Consider the following 18,393-nt stretch of genomic DNA (forward strand, 5'->3'; position numbering starts at 1 on the left):
TTGTTTAGGGATGTTTTCTTCTATAATCCTGTTGAAGAGCTGGTTAATGCCATTGACCTGAGATTCTTCTCCTTCCTCTATGCCTGTGATGTATAGATTTGGTCTTTTCATGGTGTCCCACATTTCCTTCATATTCCATCCCTGTGGTTTCCTTTCACATTTTTCTTACTCTTTACTTGAGTGTACCAATTCTTCAACTTTGTCGTCTTGATAGTCTGTTTTCCATTTCATTCATTCTGCTTGAGAGGCTTTCTCCTTTCATGTTGAATTGACTTACTGAGTCTTTCAATTCTATCTTCATTTCAGCTTATTTTCTTCAATATTTCTATCTCTTTTGTGAATTTACTTTTCAAGTCCTGAATTATCTTTGTCATTTTATTTATCCACTTATTTGTATTTTCTTGAGCTTCAGTCAGTTGTTTGTTTCTATCCTCATTGAGTCTATGTGTTCTTTAAAGTCGTTGAATTCTTTAATCATATTTATCAGTGGTCTTTTACATTCTGTGTCCTGGGGTTCCTCTAGGTAGTTCTCATTGTAGTATACTTCTACAGGACTGGTACATTTTGGTGGAGACATCTTGGGTTTTCATAGTATTTGTGTTTTTGCATTGTGGTCAGGGCATATGGATTTCTTTTATTGGTTTTGTGTCTAATATGAAATTCCAGCCTGCCTTTGTTTAGTTGAAGTTTGGTCCTGTTTATATTGTTGGTGTAGCTTCATTCCTTTGAAGAGTTAGTTGATGGTTCCTAGCTGGCTAATTAAGAGCTCTCCAGCTGGGTGAGTGGTTCTAGACCCAGTTCGAGACTGTGGGGATCCAGTGGCCAGGTTCTAGAAGGCTACTCCAGCGTTCTCAGGTAGGAGGAACAGGAGACACCCGCTCAGCCCAAGGCAGGGATGCGGACAGTGTTGGGAGGGTACAACTAGCTAAGCAGAGTAGGTGTGAGCCCTAGAGCAGAGAGAATGGAGCTGTGGATATAGGGGTATTATGTAGCTTTATCATTCTGTTTTTTATTTATTATTTTATGTGTATGAGTGTATTACCTGCAAGTGTTTAAGTGCACCTATGTCATGCAGTGCCTATGGAGGTCAGAAGAGGGTGTCAGATCCCCTGGAACTGGAGTTGTGGATGGTTGTTAGCCACCATGTGGGCACTGGGATTCAAACCTGGGTTCTCTGCAAGAGTAGCTCTTAAGCACTGAGCCATCTCTCCAGTCTCTATTTCTTTATTTTTTGAGAATTTCATACGTGATATTGTATTTGCATTTTCAACCCCTCTAGTATTCCTCCAACCTCTCCCATGTCCCCCCACCTCATAATTTCTTGTCCTCTTCTTTGATTGTTGTTGTTACATATACACACATAATACATTTATCACCACTGAATGAAATCACTGCATTTTACATATATATATATTTATATATTATATATATTATATGAATGAAATCACTGCATTTATATATTTATATATTATATATTATATATTTTATCTATTATACATATGTTTATTTATATATATTTATATATATAATGCAGTGATTTCATTCAGTGGTGCTCATTTGTTTAGGGCTGCCCATTTGGTATTAGGTAGCCTTGTCTTATCCCTGGAGAAAACTGATTTTCCCTCCCTCAGCATCCACTGATTGCCTGCAGTTCTTCATCTTGAAGTGGAACTCTGTGAAAATTTCCCCATCTGAACTGGCATGTCAATTAGTTTTGTCATTATCAGATCTTGTTAAACTGCCATGATGTGGAGATTTCATTGGTGCAGCTTCCCTATCATGTCTAGAATGCATTAATTGGCAGTAGGCGTCTTGTCTCTCTGGCTCTTACATTCTTTCCACCCCCTTTTATATGTTCCCTGAGCATTGGGTCTAGAGGTTGCATTGTAGATGTACCATTTAGAGCCAGGGACTTCAGTCACTTATTCTCTGAATTTGTCCAGTTGTGGATCTTTGTTATTGTCTCCATCTGTTGCACAAAGAAGCTTCTATAAGCAGACACATAACTTGGTGGCCACCACTTTCTTTTGTTACCCAGTCATCCCTTCAGATAATTTATAGCTGAAATAACACATCAGAGTAAAAATAAAAACTGGAAGCTTCAGTGAAAATCTGTTTTCATTTAAGCTGAAAAGATGCTGTGTGTACTGTTTCTTTCTATGGTTTTGAGAGTCCCCTCCCACCATAGACTGGACATTAGGCTTTGGGTGTAGATCACATCATTTCAACATTGTAATTTTTGGACCTAAGTATTCTTAACTATGCCATTTACTACATGGGGAAAGAGGCTAAGGTCAGTCATGAAATTTTTATATCTCAGTACTAAAATATGTCAAATAGATATATAATATTGAACATTAAATCCTGGTAGCTACTTTGTCAGCTCAGTGCCAACTCATTGGTAAATACCTGCAGAGTATCTGAATACATGTTGTATTCTACTGTGCTGGAATTATATTCCCAGAATAATCTGTTAGGCTGGGTGTCATAATTACCTTCTTCTCTACATTTGAACACACTGAGGCTTAGGTTTTGTTGTTGTTGTTGTTGTTTTGTTTTGTTTTTTTTTAATGTGGCACAGCTCTACAAGGCCAGCATTCTAACATGAATTTGAATGATACACTGCAGTAAAAACATCTCTACCTCTGTGAATTATTGTTAATACTTCATCAACTTTACAAGCAAAGCAAGCCTTTAAAAATTAGCTTCATTAGCTCTTCTTCAAAGAAACCACAAGGCGTATGACACAATCATTTACTTACTCTAGAGAAAAAATCATTAACAACATCTTTCCTCTCATCAGAGGATTTTTCTTCTATCTTGTTACCTTAAAGTAGTTAATATAATGTTATATTTAACCACGTGAAAATATATGTATTGGAATTACAATAGCACTTACGAACAATGATTATGAAATGTTTGAAAATATAATAAATAAATAGGATACTATAAAATATGGCTGAGAATCACAGTTGGCTGCCTCTGTGTGATTATATACGTTGATGCACCTACTGGGGTGTGGAAATCTCTTGGGAACTCAGACTACTGTTTTTTTCATTGATGCCCCTCATTCCTAAGGGTGTACCTGCCATGCCCTCTGGGAGGCCTTGTAAAAGGCAGCTTACAAACAGGCATGCATTTTTCCACCATGCCTTGAGGGAGGCAGGGACTGAAGGCTCTCACTCATCACCAGGCCTGAACTGAAAGTGGGTGCTAGTTCAGGTTCTTACTTATTTGTTCCTTGTCAGCCCTCACCTTGATGGTAGTAGATCTCACCTTAGCACAGCCTACAGAAGTTGCTGGAACACCAGGCTCTCTTAGCATACTTGTACTTATTATAAGCAGTACAGGGTTATATGTATTTATAACTAAGTCTCAGTTATCCACATCAGTGTTTTAGTTTAGAAATGTGAAAATCTACCAGAAAAGGTACCTTTTAATGTTTAAACTTTAGTAATTTTTTCATAGCTTAATGTTTTGCTTTAACAAAATCTATATTTCATAATTTAATGTTTAGTTTTAATACCACTCAGAAATGAAAAATACAATTCATATAGTTATATTTTCTTATCTAATAGTAATAATACTATAATCGATAATAACTAGCAGTAATGATAGTGCTATTAAGTCCCTACTGTGTGCCAGACACTGATTTAAGTATTGCTTAGATCAATAGGACATATTTCTGGGCAACATTTCATCACTGGTTTCCATCTTGGTTAGATACAGTAGGCACAAGAGACCACATAGGACACCTTAAACTTTTAAGGAGCTGCCTTAACACCACATGCTAGATATCACCTGCATTAGTCTTTTGTGCTTCTGTTTTCCAACTGAGCCTGTAAATTTTTCACTTGTAGTTTGAAGCCCTGTGTATAAACTTCTCAGCCTAACTTCTGTGTGTTCATGAAAAGAATTGTATAGTTATTTTGCATCTTCAAATCAATCAACTATCTGATGGTCTCTTAGGAGCCATGAAAGTTCACCAACCTTTATGGGTGATACAAGAGTGGTGATTTATATCACATTACCAGTAATAATCCTTTTTAGGTTTTGTAATGAATTTCTACTTACAGAGTACTTTTATGTGCACTAATAGCTATTTTATATTTGTAACTGTCTGAAGATGCAGTGAGCTGATGTCATTGTCTGTAGAAAGAAGAGTAATCTAGAGAACTGCCCCGGTTAAGGTACTTGGGTTCACTTTCAGCTGCTGTAAGAAAATCTGAGGTAAAAAATGACTTCAGCTGAGAGCAGGTGACTTAGCTCTCTTTCAAGGACAATGAGTCTGTCTGATAAGGAGCTACACTGGCTTGACAAATTGACTTCAAGGAAGGACTAAAGTCTAATTCGGTGAGGCAGAAGCGGCATTTTAAAGATGATAGAAAAGATACTCTCATGTTTCAGTCACGTTTATATTTTGCCCTTTAAATTTCATAATGATTAGTTAATGTCAACAGAGAACACTAACTGTACCAGTGCTTGCACAATATTGGCTGTTGTTCCCCCCTAGATGCTCTGATACTACTGGGGCTAGGACAGAGTGTCAAAGAAGCATGTGCTGCTTGTTCATGGGTGAAAAAGACAAAGGAAAAAATAACAGTTTCGAGCTGGGGGATGGCTTAGTGGGTTAAGCACTTGCTGCTCAAGCATAAGGATCACGTTCAGAAAATGGAAATGAAATCAGAGCCCATGAAAATGCCAGGTGGGTATGGCAGTCAGCCCATAATGCCAGCACTGGAAAGGAAAGCTGAAACGAGACTAGTTGAAAATAGACTAGCTCAGCATCAGTGGCCTCTGTGTTCAGTTGATAGACTTTGCCTCACTTATTTGCAGAATGATCCACTACAAGTTTATGTGGACTGTACTACATCCTAGAAAATGGAGACTCTAATTCTTGCCTAGCTCTACATCCATACTGAATCCAGTGCCTTGACTGCAGGTGTTTTAGGGATATAAATTCTTGTGATGCTCACACTAATCACATGCCTTCATAATTCTGGAAGCCTCTGACACCCACTTGATTTAACTTTTGTAGTCTCAGGCAATTCTTCATTCCTTAATTTTTCCCCTGATAACTTGCTAGTTCATGGCATAGTGATTTCTTCAACTTAAAATTACATAATTTTTTAACTCTTAATGATCAGCATTACTAGGTATAGTATGAAAATGTGTTGGACCAAAGCTGTCTTCTAGAAAGTTTGAAAATTGTATCATTTTGATTGTACTATTTATATAAGAAATGCATATTGGTCATTTGATGCTCCAGATTCTAGGCTGACCACTGGAATTTGATCAGAGCTAAGACATTTTAACACTGAAAATTTAGAGGCATGTCCATTAAAACCAGGAACAATACAGAATCACCCAATATGATGATTTTTTTAACCTTTGTTCTTCTAGTCTTGGCCAGGGTAATAAAAACAGAAAGAAATAGAGCCTGTAACCTTTTAAAACATCAACATTGCACTTATTTACTTGTTATTGTTATAATTTCAAGAATACCCAAGGGAAAAACTGACTTCATAGTATTTAAATTTATTTAATATATAAAATGCTCAGTATATGAAATTCATTTAATACTCTTTACTAAGAGTTTGTTTCAGTAGTCATGGTTGGACTGGGGAGATGGCTCAGTGGTTAAAGCACTTGCCATCCAAGCAAGAGGATCTGAGTCAGGCATGGTGGCCCACCTGGAATCCCAGCCTTGTAAGGTAGCTCATGTAGAACAAGCTGGCTAGTGAGGCTAGCCCTAAGCGAGTCTGGCTTAATTGAGGAACTTTGCCACAAAGAACATGGTGGGAGAGTGATAGAGGAACCTTGGGCCTACACACACACACACACACACACACACACACACACACACGTGTCTACAAATGTACATACACACATATACATGAAGAAACACAAAAGATAGTCTTGGACTCTTTCTCAACAGAATGATCGCAGACATTTCAGAAAGCTATTGGGAGAGTTTTCCACAGATCTCTCACATTTCTGCAAGTCTGATGCGCAAAGGCACTGACTTTCTTTGTTCCTGGATCTTTTCAAGAACATTTTTACAGCAAATGTCTTGACAGATAGAGACGGCATCTTCCTTAGAGCAAAGGGTGCATATACGTGCTGTCCGATGTAACATATTCATATTCCTTAATTTGGGGCTTTTCACCACTCAGTGCATGCATCTGTATCAGTTCTCCATGTACCACCTATGAGCCTGAGGACAGAATTTCCAGTTCTGGCTTTTCAGGATCTTATTGCAGCTACCTGAAGCCAAGGATTGTGGGTAGGAGGTAGCTGTCTCTATTCTTAACATATAGGTTAGCTGGAGCTGAAATAGATCACTAAAAAATAAATCCTTATTTCAAGGGAGCTTCTGTTATACCCTCACTCTGCCATTTTGTTGTTGGGAATCAGGCTCAACCATGTGTAGAGTCTCCCAACTAGTGAGCACTCGAGTAAAAGTTCAAACTTAGCATTCCTGAGTCATGTAAGCCATGGGGGGATTCTAGACTATATCTATTCCTTATCTCAGGACTATGGATTATCAGAGTTTTAATAATCTTTATGATCCCCATCTCCTGTTTCTTTCCACTTCTACCATGTCAATTTCCAGCAAAAAGACTTCCTCAGAGCATATGCAAAGCAAGAGCCTTTGGTGTTAACTGGCAACTTTGATGGTGGTCTGTTGTCTGTGTATGTCTTTATGTTCATTTTACCAACATGTGGCCTTTCTTTAGTTCTACTCTGACAACTTAGGAAATAACTTTTGATTTTTCACACAGTATCTTTCTAGATCATTTCATGCATTATACCAAGAATCTACGAGAATTTTAGAGGTCCCTTGGAAATGTTGGATCTGATTATATCTCTCTTAAATTCTTTTTTCTTCATATCAGAATCCCTTCTCTGCTAAATGTGTTTCTGCCAGTTGAGAGCATCACCTTCTACTTAGAGTCAATCATTAGGATATGGCGTTCTGTTTGATGTGCATGAAGAAAACCTAATCTCAGAAAGATATATGGTAGTTGTAGAAGGAAGGAATATTCTGACAGTTTTTTGTGGTAAACGTGGGTATTATTCTTTGGTGGTACACCAAACCTTACACATGGTTCTATCTTGGTTTTGTTTTGTTTTGTTTTGTTTTGTTTTGTTTTTGAGACAGAGTCTTTCCATAGCCCAAGCTGACCTGGAACTCACTATGTAGACCAGGCTGGCCTTGATCTCACAGAGACCCGCCTGCCTCTGTCTCCTGAATGCTGGGATTAAAGGTCTGTGCCACCATGTCTGGCTAAGTGGTACTATCTTACAGAACAGTTACAATGTGTAATTTGAAACCACAACAAGTTTTTCACAGTGTTTGTAAAGAATAGAAAAGAAACCCATTGGTCTGTCTTAATATAAGTTATACAGTGCTTCTAAATATTCATTCATTTTAGTATATAATATTAAGAATTCACCTTCACTAATATTGTCACTATCCAACCTCCTTAGAAACACCTATAGGTTACTCGAAAAGCTTTACACTCATTATAACAGATTATACGTTTGGCAAAATCCAAATTTTTCTCTTGAAAATTCCACGTGCATCATTGGCAACATGTGCTGTCAGTTGTTTGCCCTGAAATGATAAACTCATTTGTCTCTTGAGAATAATTTCTAAAAGGTAAGTTACAAAAAAAAATGAGATGATTAGTGAGCATTAATAGAACAAAAACACTTTTACACATGTGTAGCCATGTGAGAAAGGGCCTAATTATACAAAGGAATTTATTACCAAAAACATTTATAAATAGATACTATTATTTTCTGACTAATAAAAATGCATATAGAGAATTAGTTTCTAGTTACATTTTCCTTTCTTTGATGTTGTTTATGTTCTCAAATTTTACAAAGTTAATATAGCTTCTAGAACTTGAATCTAGGTGGCACTGAAACAGAGCTGTTTGGGTTAATGTCTTCCTCTTTGTGGGCTCTGTCACATATAGAAAGCAACCCACATAGATTCTGTGCATCATAGGAAAGGGGAAACTGCTTATTGCTAATTATCCTGTATTTAATTGTAGACTCGACAATAGTGCTAATATTAGGAATGTTAGCAGTATGTCATTAGATGGGTCTTAAATGCTTTTTTGGTTTTGTTTGGTTTGGGGGGGTGGTTTCTTGATTGTTTTTTGACAGGGTCTCCCTAGTTACAGCCCACCTGGAAGTCATGATATGAACCAGGGTGGTCTCAATCTTGCAGGGATTCACCTGCCTCTGCCTCCCAAGGGTTGGGATTAAAGCCACATTCCACCATGTCCAGCGTTTAAAGTTTAAATACTTTTTTAAGCACAAACCTTTTCTGACATAAATTCTTACATAGAGACAAGATGTCAGTGCAAGAAGACCTGAGCCCTCACTGAGGTGACCTCACGATACCCTCTCAGAACTTGAGACTTCTAGTATTTTTAAAGCCCATTTTTCAGGTAAGGAAAGTGAGGTGCAAAGCAAGGAACTTTACTGAAACTCCTTGGCTAATCTTAGACATCATTTATATAAACCTAATGTCAATGAACTTGCCATATTTAGTCTTTTTTGTAATTTCCATTTTGTCGGTATTTTCTTTTTAAATTTTCTTGGATCTCCAATAATAAAACCAACCAAAACTCTGTAGCAACTCCGAGTATTTAATAATCATTTATTCTAAATTATTTAATAACTGATAAGTTATCATCATTCATTCCTTTTTTATTGATTTTTTTGTGTGTATTTCATACAGAACATCCCAAACAATCTAACTCATCTTTATACCCAAAGTACACCCTCCCATAGCCTCACCCCACTGGAGCCCATATACTCTGTCATCCCTGTTACTGCCTACTGTGTTGTCAGTGCCCCCAGCCATTCCCCAGTGCAAGTCCATAGTCAGCCTATCTAGAGTCCCTTGTTTTAGGAAGATCAGCTCTTCTTCATCTAGCAGCAATCAGTTGCCAACATTCCTTTAGATAAGATTGGGGTCTGCTGTTCATTTTCCCAGTTCTATGCTGGGTTACTCTCTGCCTGAGTTTGCATAGGACTTGTGTATGCTGACACCTTTACCATAGAATCATATGAGCAGGTTACCAGGAGCTTATAGGACTCCGTTTCCATATGGTCATGTCCATCCTCCCTGGCTCTTACAGTCTCTCCAGTCCCTCTTCTGCAATGGTCCCTGAGCCTTGGGTGGATGAAGTTTAATAAAGGGGTCCTGTCCAAGGATCATTATTTAGCAGACTCTTGATCTCTACACTTTGGCCATTTATGACCTTTTGTGTTCCTGGCCCTCCTCTGAATGAGGGAGCTTCATTATGGAGAACTGATTCCTTAGTGTCCTCCTCTTTATCCCTGTTCTAAGCCCATTCACTCCATAAGTGCTCATTGTACATCTGTTCAAGTGTAACTTGGAGTATGTTCTGCCTCTAGGGACTTACATTCTTAAGAAGAAAGGAATATAATAGATAAGCATAAAATGCCATATAGTTTTAAATGCTAAAGGAAAATGAAACAGCAAAGAAGTTGTGCAGTCGTGGGGCATTTGTGAGGCCGGCAGGTAAGGTGACACTTTTCAATTGAAAAAAACAACTGTAAGCTGCTCAGATACCTGAAGGAAGAATGTACCAGGCCAAGGAAACATCCCCAGGTCTCTAGGGCAAAATTGTCTAATTGTGCAGGAAAGATCCAGGAGGCCCTGAGTCTGGAGACAGGCTGAAGATGGTCAGCTAATGATAACTCCAAGTCTTAAATTTGAGTTTTTTTAAAAATACTGCTTCTTCATAAAATCCCAGACAGTTACCAAGCTCCTAGTCAACCTAGCTTAAATAATTTAGAGCTTATCTAGTGTGTTGAATTCTCTTGTCAGAACATGCTGATCTGATTATATTTGGGTTCTGTTCTCAACTACCAGGACAGTTGAGCCCATTTCTACATGTTCCTTGAGGTTGCTGATATCCAAGTGTCCCCCACACAGAGCTGTGGGAGGAGTGAACTGACTGCTGAATTATGAAATTGTTTCAAAAGCTGTAAAGTGCTCTGGAGTGATTTTTTCAGAGATGAATTGCATGAAGCTGAGAGGCAGGCTTTGAAGCATCTGGCAGGTTGCTGTGTAACCAGGGCTTCCCATACTAATTACTAATAATTTCATAGTACATAAGACCATTTACAAAAATCCAGAATTTGTGGTTTGTGACCTTTTTCAGGTGACTTCATGGGATCAGAGCCAGAATGACCATTAAATAAATGTTTGGGGCAACGTGTGCATTAGTGGAGACAGTTTAGCAGATGTATAAAGAGCATCCCCTCTCACTATCCTTTGAAGGTGTGCTCATGTGACTGCCTGTGTACACAAGTCATTGTGAATCTGCCATCATGGTTGTCTGTGTGACCAAATACAGAGAATTTGTGTGAAGAGAAACTAGGAAGGTGGAGAGCCAGATTGGCTTGCTGTCGTGCTCAAGATCACACTTCAACTTAAAATAACCAATGTTCTCTCCCACAGAGGTTCTGCACATGTGATTGGTTTTAGCACTGCCAGCGTGTAAGAGGGAAGTGACTCAACTAGTCAATGTGAGGGGAAAATGAGTGTTCTGTGGTTGCCAGAGACTTCTGCATGGGAAATGGAATGTGGATAGAAGGGTGTTTTGCTTTATTTTAATTTGCAGTAAAAGCACCGTCTAGCAAATGCTTATGAGTAAATCTCTTACTGCAAGTTAGAGAAATTTCTAGACACATCTAGGCTAATGGTTTTCTAATAAAACTTAGGAATTACTTTTAAATAACTTAAAATTAAAAATTCATTTAATATTAATAATGCTGAAATCATACACTTACAATATAAGAATTTTGTGTTTTAATATAAATGCCAGTGAAGCGATATGTAGAAGTCTGTCTGAATTTATTTTGATAAAGAAGGTTGTGCTGGATAGCTTTAGTGTCAACTTGACACACCTGGGTTGAGGAAGCCTCAATCGGGAAATTGCCTCTATTGGATTGGCCTGTGGCCATGTCTGAGGGGCATCTTCTTGATGAGTGATGTGGGAGGGCCCAGCCCACTGTGGGTGGTGCCACCCTTGGGCAGGTGGGCCTGTGTTGCATAAGAAAGCAGGCTGAGCAGGGGCCAGGGGAGCAAGCCAGTAAGCAGCATTCCTCCATGGCCTGTGCTCCAGCTCCTGCTTCTAGGTTCCTGCCCTGAGTTCCTACCTTGGGCTCCCTAATGAACTGCGACCTGGGAGTTGTATGACAAATAAACCCTTTCCTCCCCAAGTTGGTAGTGGTCAGAGTGTTTTGTCACAGCAATGAAGAACAGACTAAGACAAAGGTTAAAGAACCTTCTACAATTTTGTAGTTCTAAACAGTTTATACTATATTTGTTTGAAATTAAGATCCAGAATTTTTGAAGGATTGTATATTAGTCCATCTTTTTCCCATTACTGGAATGAAATACCCAAGCAGACTAATTATATAATGATAAAAGGTTTGTGTCCTCAAAGGTCTAAAGGAAGGGCAAAAGGCACTGGGATTGTTCAACTCTGGTGAGGGCCTTCTTGACCATGCCATGTCCTGATGGGAGCAGTTGCCTAAGGAAGAGATGTGGTTAATGGAAGTCAGTGGAAAGAATCAGTTCTCACATTCCTTTTCCAAGACCATTCCCCCAGCGATCTTGGGACTCCTACGTCCTCTGAGGGTCAAGCGCTTTTGGGTGACAAACAATATCTGAACCATAGCAGTTTGTTTTCCTTCTGGTTTGATTTTTGATCGTGTTTAGTTTTCACTCAGCATGTTTCAGATTTTTCCAGGAATATTTCCTCAAGCATTGCTATATGCCAATTCAACATCCTTTGCCACTGCTTCCAGGTGGATGTAGCTGACATCGAAAATGAAGAGAGCCGCTACTCTCTGTTCATGGAGCTCCTGGAGTCTAGTCACCAGGAGGGCGAATTTCAGCACTTGATTTTGCTCTTGCAAGCTTGGCCACCTATGAAAAGTGACTATGTGTAAGTATTACAATAAGCTTAGCCTAATTAGAGTTGCTCTGTTTGGATGTCAGTTCTAAAAATGTAGCATCTCCAGAACAGCCCGTGAAAGAGTATGCATATGTGTGTGTGCAGTGTGTACACACGTATGTATGTATGTATGTATGCATGGGCACATGTGTGGGTATGCAGCATTCACGCACAGATATGTGCATGTGTGCATATGCACTGTGTATGCACATATGTGTGTATGCATGTTTGTGTACATATGCACTGTGTACACATGTATGTATGTATGTGCACATTTGTTTTGTGCATGTGTGTGCATGTATTTGCATATGTGTATTATACACACATACACATATATATGTAGATAGATGGATAGAGGGATAGAGGCATAGAGGGACAGAGGGATAGATGGACAGATGGATAGATAGATTTCCTTTATCTGAGGAGCCTATATTCCAAGCACTCTGAAACTTTGGATAGTACCAAACTCTATTTTATGTGTTTTCCTATGCATTTTTCATGTACATTTAATGCCTTTGGACTTTAGCTAAGCACTTAACATGTACCATAGTGATTTTGTTCTTTTTAATTTTTCTTAATTTTTGAGAATTTCATTGTATACAATGAAACATGATTTTATCCGCTCCCCATTTCCTCCCCAACTCCTTCCATGTACCCCATCATGATCCTCTCTCAACTTCATGTCTTTTCTTTTGTGATAACCCACTAAGTCCAGTTAGTGTTGCCCATATGTGCATGCGGTGTGAGGCCACGCACTGGAGTGTGGGAAGCCCACCAGTTGCCGAATTCTCAGTAAAGGAGTCCCAGCAACTATCAACTACCAATAGCTCCTTGGTATGAGGTGGGGGCTTGGAGATCATTTACCCCATCTGTTGGGATTTTGACTGACTTGATCTTGTGAAGATCAAGGTAACCACAGGCAACCACAGGTAACCACAGCTGCTGAAGTCTTGATTGTGTTAGCCATGACCTGTCTAGAAATCAGCATTGCAGAGCACTCCTTCGCACTCTTCTGATTCTTCCCTCCCTCTTCTGCAATCTTCCCTGAGTCTTAATGATGATGGGATTAATATAGATGTCCCGTTTAGGGCTGAGAACTAAGTCTCTTGTTCTTGGCACTGTGGTCACTTACGCATCTCTCCCTTGAGCAATGTCCACTGCAAAAAGAAACTTCTGTGACCAAGACTGAGAGCAGCCCTGCTCTATGTGTATAAACATAAATATTCAGAAGGCAATTTGACAGCATGACCACTTACCAAAACAGCAATAGTAACTTCTGCCCTAGAGCCTATGACCTCCCTAGCCATGGACTTTTGACCAGGATTATAGAACCAAGCATGAATTTAATGGCTGATCTTTTTGTTGTTGTTGTTTTAATTTTCTGTGTGTTGTATGTGTGGTATGCAGGTATGTGTGCTTGTGAAAACCAATGTGAAGGCCAGAGCAGGGCATGGGTTGTCTATCATTCTCCCCTCTATTGACTTGAGACAAGGTATCACTGAACCCAAAGCTCACTGGTTTAGCCAAGCTAGAGCCAGTTGGGTACTGGGGATTTGACCTCAGTCCTCATGCTTATAAGGGCAAGCATGCTTACCCACTCAGCCCTCTCCCTGGTCCTTATAGTTGTAATTTTGGGAGTTCAAGTACAACAACAAAACAGAATTTTTTTTCTTCCTGACAATTTCACATGTAGCTGATTGGTTCTTATCATAGGTCTTGGCAATCCCAATATACAGTGTTTTTGTTTTTTTTTTTCCTTTGCAATTTTCACATAAAGGGGGTACTTTACAACTTCTCTTCACCATGTCTGAGCTACTACTGTCTCTGCTCTTGCTCGTGGAGGTTACTGCTGAGTAAGAAGGATTACTTGAATACAGGCACTGTGATGTCTTGACAGTCAGTGTGTGGGCAGAGATGGCTGCTAAATGACTCACCAAAAAGTGGTATATGCTACATGTTTGCACTGGATAACCAGACAATTATTAGTGGAATTTTCCTTTTAGTATTTTTGGACTGTGGTTTATATGTTCAGCTGAAATAACTGAAACCACAGAAAGTAAAATGGTGAATAAAAAAGTATGTGCGTGTAATCATTGACTTTTAAGGCATTTTAAATTGTTTTTGAAATACTGCGATGTCTTTCCATTTCTCCTTGACCCGAAATTCACATATTTTCTTCAGAAGTATTAGAGGGTATTTCATAATCGTGTCTGAAGTGTGATGTAAGCACAGTAATTTTGTTACAGTGTTTTCACAAGGAAATTTCTTGCCTATCTAAGAAAGCTTACAGTGCTAACTTGAGAATTCACATGGAACAAATAAGTAATTCCCATTTATTCAGAGTTCATGAGTATGCAATCTGCATGTTTTATCAATCATGTACACAACAAATATACAAAGGTAATGTTATCTAATTATAGAGGTGAAGGAATTGAGTCTCAAGTTCATAACTGAAGTACTTGTTTCAGAAATAACTTCAGGCCCCACAGAGATAACAAGTGGGGACAATTTTCACCAGCTTCTGGCCACATTGTTGGCTTGGGTGGCTTCTCCCTCTGTCATACTGAGCTTGCTGCTGCCACTCAGAGCTGCCTGTGTGCTCATACAGTCCTTGTGCTGTCAGCCACACAACTGGCCCTTTTTCTTTGGAAGAAGTGACCAGGTTTTCTCTGAGCATGTATGCTGCCTGTCATAAGCTGCTTTTCATCAGTACCAAGCATGAGTCCCTGTGTCCCTGTTCAGAAGACCATTTGCTCCAGGAATCATCTGAGTCTTCTGCACTCAGTCAGCGACTTTCCCAGGCCAGGGAGATTCTCCACATCTTAGAAGGGAAAGAAAGATGCTTGCCTGAAATAAATTATTCTGCAAGCAGGTTAGAAGCACTAAAGAACAGCTTCAAAAGACTACCTGAGCTCCAGGATGAATGAGACTGTTAGGAATTTCTGAAGCAAACCAAGGAGAGTGACTTTTTTTTAACCAAATATTTTTAGAAAGAGAAATTGTTTCTTAAATCTCTGTCATTTGTGATAGCAATGCATGCTGACTTGTGTTACAAAGAATGTGATTCCACCTACATTGTTTGGTGTGGTGTTTTTTGTTGTTTAAGACAATCTGGAGATTATATATATATCAGGGTGACCTTGAACTAGTGATCTTTGTGCCCCACCCAGTGCCACCATACCTGTCATTCCTGCACTCTTTGAACTGCAGTGTGGGCTTGCTCATCTAATAGGACCTTCAGTGCCACTGTGACAGTACTCTGTGATTCCCAGGAATCTTGCTAGAGTTGCCTCAGTGAGTGTCTGGAGTTGCTTGCTAAATGCAGATTCCTGAGTCCTGGGTTCAACTGGAGTAGAGAATAAGAATGTATAAATTCTGGTATGTGGCAGTTCTGCTGCAGGTTCAGAATGTGAGCCTGGGTCTGTGGCTTCCAAGCCTGAGCGCTTCAGCAGGCCCTTCGCCCTGTGCTGTTGGCTGCCAGCTGCTTATCCAAACCACACTGAGCTCTGAGTCTCCTCCACATTTTATCTCTTCTATAAGATAGACTTAAAGGAGCACACCATCTAGACTCTGAGTGTAATTTACCATAAGCATTTTATTTCAGAAAAAAAAATGGGATTCCTTAATCACAGTTATGAGCTTTAATCATTTCCAATGCTTTGCATATTTTTCTGTGAGGAACAGCATAGCCAGCAATCCGTGGGTGAGACTAGCGACTGTGATGCTGACCAGATGTACAGCAGAGAACAAGGAGGAACTCGGGAATGAGGTGTTGAAGGTCTGCCGCGCTCTCTATGACAGCACGCAGATGCTGCCTGTGGAGGTGAGTAGGTATTTGAGTGGCTTTCTTGGGGATATCCTTGTTCTTAGCATAGCCCTCTGTTCTGAGCAACTGTAGTGACTGTACTTGATCATTTAGCTTAAGCCATTACTGGTAAAGGCCCAAAACTTGTAATGAAATTTGAAATGAAGAAAAGCAATGTTGAAACAGTGCCTTAAAGGAGTTTTCTTTTTGCCAGAGCTTTGAGACAATATTCCCTTTACAAATCCCAGGGCATAGCCCAGTTCAGTTCCCCCTAGAGGCCATTTTATGGCCAATCCAAGTTGGTGTTCCCAGGGAACCGAGGAACTCAGATATATCTCTCAGAACCAGTCTAGTTGTAGAGCAGTAGTAGCATTAGCAATTCCCTCCCCCAGTAACCAAGCAACCAGTCCCATTCTTAGGCGCTTTTTGGCATCATCGTAATGAAATTATGTAGTCACAATAGTTATTTTCTGCAACATCGAGCAGACACTCACCCACTTCCATTTTAGCCTCTGTTCTCTTTGACACCATATTTGACAGCGACAGAGTATATATTTGTTATATAAACAACATATAAACATTGTGTATTGTTAAAGTTCCCTGTTGTAGATCCTACCTCAGCAGCAATATGCTGTTTGAACAATTTATATGTCTTAAGTTTAAGCATTTGGATAATGGCATTAAACTGATTCATTGGTTTTGAGTTTCTGCCAGATAGGAAATAAACTTGAAAATAAAACTATGAATTTGATCCTTTTAATTCTTGTTGTAATCACTCAAAAGAATTATTCTTACTATGTATACACACTTAATGAATTGTTTTCCAAATGTAGGAATGGCAAGTATCTTTTTTATTGAATTTTAAAATATTCATTTAAGGAACTCTTCCAACCACTGGAATCACAATGCTATTCTAAAAATAGCATCCCCTTAATCCAATGGAGTATATTTAGACTGTGTTCCATGGTCCCTGGTATCAGCTACTTGATTGCCCATATTCTGGTCTGCTCTGCTGGATTACAGGATACCTAGGGAGTATGGTCCTGGCAGGATGATCTCTTATCACCAGGACAAGATTTAGCACTGTGTAGAGTGAGTGGATCAGTTTCTTATCTGCACCACAGTATGTGTATGCAAATGGCATGAGTTTCAAAACCTTTGCCTTCATATATGCTAAGACAGAGTATTGTCCAGTGAGGAGCAAATGTTAGAAGTGACCTATGTCTGTTGTGTTGACTATTGGTTACAAAAATGTTACTTGGGATCTCATGTCATCATCTGACAACTGGCAGTCTTGTTATAACCCTTGCTAGCCCTGGGTTTTCTCATACATTGTTTGCTTTAACCTTACCACTCCTGGATAGAGGTTCCTTCTCATGGAGAGCTGATGAAGGAGACTCTGAGCTCAGGGGGTCTCGTTCCAGCTTTCTCAGGTGGAGAATACTGATTCTCTGTGTTGAATGCTGAAAATGAATACTTTAGATAAGCCATTCTTCCTGCACTTGGGTGATGCACATTGACTATCTCCTGTCTGACGCACTTTTATGGGTTTTATTGTCAACTTTCCCATTGCCATAATGCTTCATTCAAGAATGAGATTCTAGCATCTAGATTAGCCATGCTTTGGATCTAAGCTTGTTAGGATCTCTACCATGGCTAGAGCAGTTTGCTTTGAAATGTCTTTATTGATTTATGGAAGCTTTTCTAAGTCAAAGAATGCAATTTAGCTGATGAGACTATTGCCTGCTTGCCTTGGTCACCTTCCACTGCCAGCCAGGCGAGGCTCAGTGACAGTTTGAGTGTTATCATCTAGCCACCTGAGCACAGGCCTATAGCAGTGTTTATGTTACATTTAAATTTTACTAGGGCATCAGATGAAACATTCTCTCTTTTTTTCTTAATTATTTATTTAATAACCACATGCTTATAAGAAGCATTTCATTACAACAACATTGACATAGTCAATAACAATTTTCTGAGCTAAGATGCATCTTTTTCAGAATTGGCTATAAATTTTTAGGTTTACAGTTGAATTATTACAGTTATACAATATTGTACTCAGTATAAACCCTATAAGACATAAAGTTAAATGAGGTTTTAATCTTTAAAAAAGATCTCCATTTCATTATTAAAATACAGTTTCATACAGAAAAATTCATTTTCAATGCAATTGACATTAAGATGTTTGCACGTGCATTTCTAATCTCTATGTATCTGATTATTACTAGTGGTAGTCGGTTACTTTCTGAGCTCCTTGGCATTTGAGCATGGATATAAAGTCATCAGGTACATTTCAATGGTAATGTTTTTCACATCTACTCATTATTATTTTTTAATCATTATTTTTTAGATTTTTAATAACTACATGATTAGAAGAAGCATTTTACTACAGATTTAACATATTCAGTAACACACTCCAGAGCAGGAGTACATCTCTTTCACAAGAGGGTGTAAGTATCTAGGTTCACAGTTGAGTTAATACAGTTATACAGTACTGAACTCAGTATAAGCCCTGTAAGACATAAAATTGAATGAGTTTTTAACCTTTAAAAAAGATCTTCATTTCAT

The 18,393-nt window shown here is 39.0% G+C and overlaps 1 protein-coding gene across 1 annotated transcript in view; it reads left to right on the plus strand.

Annotated features, from left to right (window-relative positions):
- The window catches only part of Nbas (neuroblastoma amplified sequence), a gene marked incomplete at its 5' end in the record, with an annotated part of 269,116 nt that overhangs the window by 233,362 nt on the left and 17,361 nt on the right, over positions 1-18,393 (plus strand). The window contains 2 exon segments of the mRNA XM_017802479.1: positions 11,872-12,011; positions 15,705-15,843. Of these exon segments, the coding sequence (XP_017657968.1) occupies positions 11,872-12,011; positions 15,705-15,843 (279 nt within the window).

Source organism: Nannospalax galili, unplaced genomic scaffold (genome assembly GCF_000622305.1).
Source record: "Nannospalax galili isolate Female #2095 unplaced genomic scaffold, S.galili_v1.0 scaffold100, whole genome shotgun sequence".
Lineage (NCBI taxonomy): Eukaryota > Metazoa > Chordata > Mammalia > Rodentia > Spalacidae > Nannospalax > Nannospalax galili.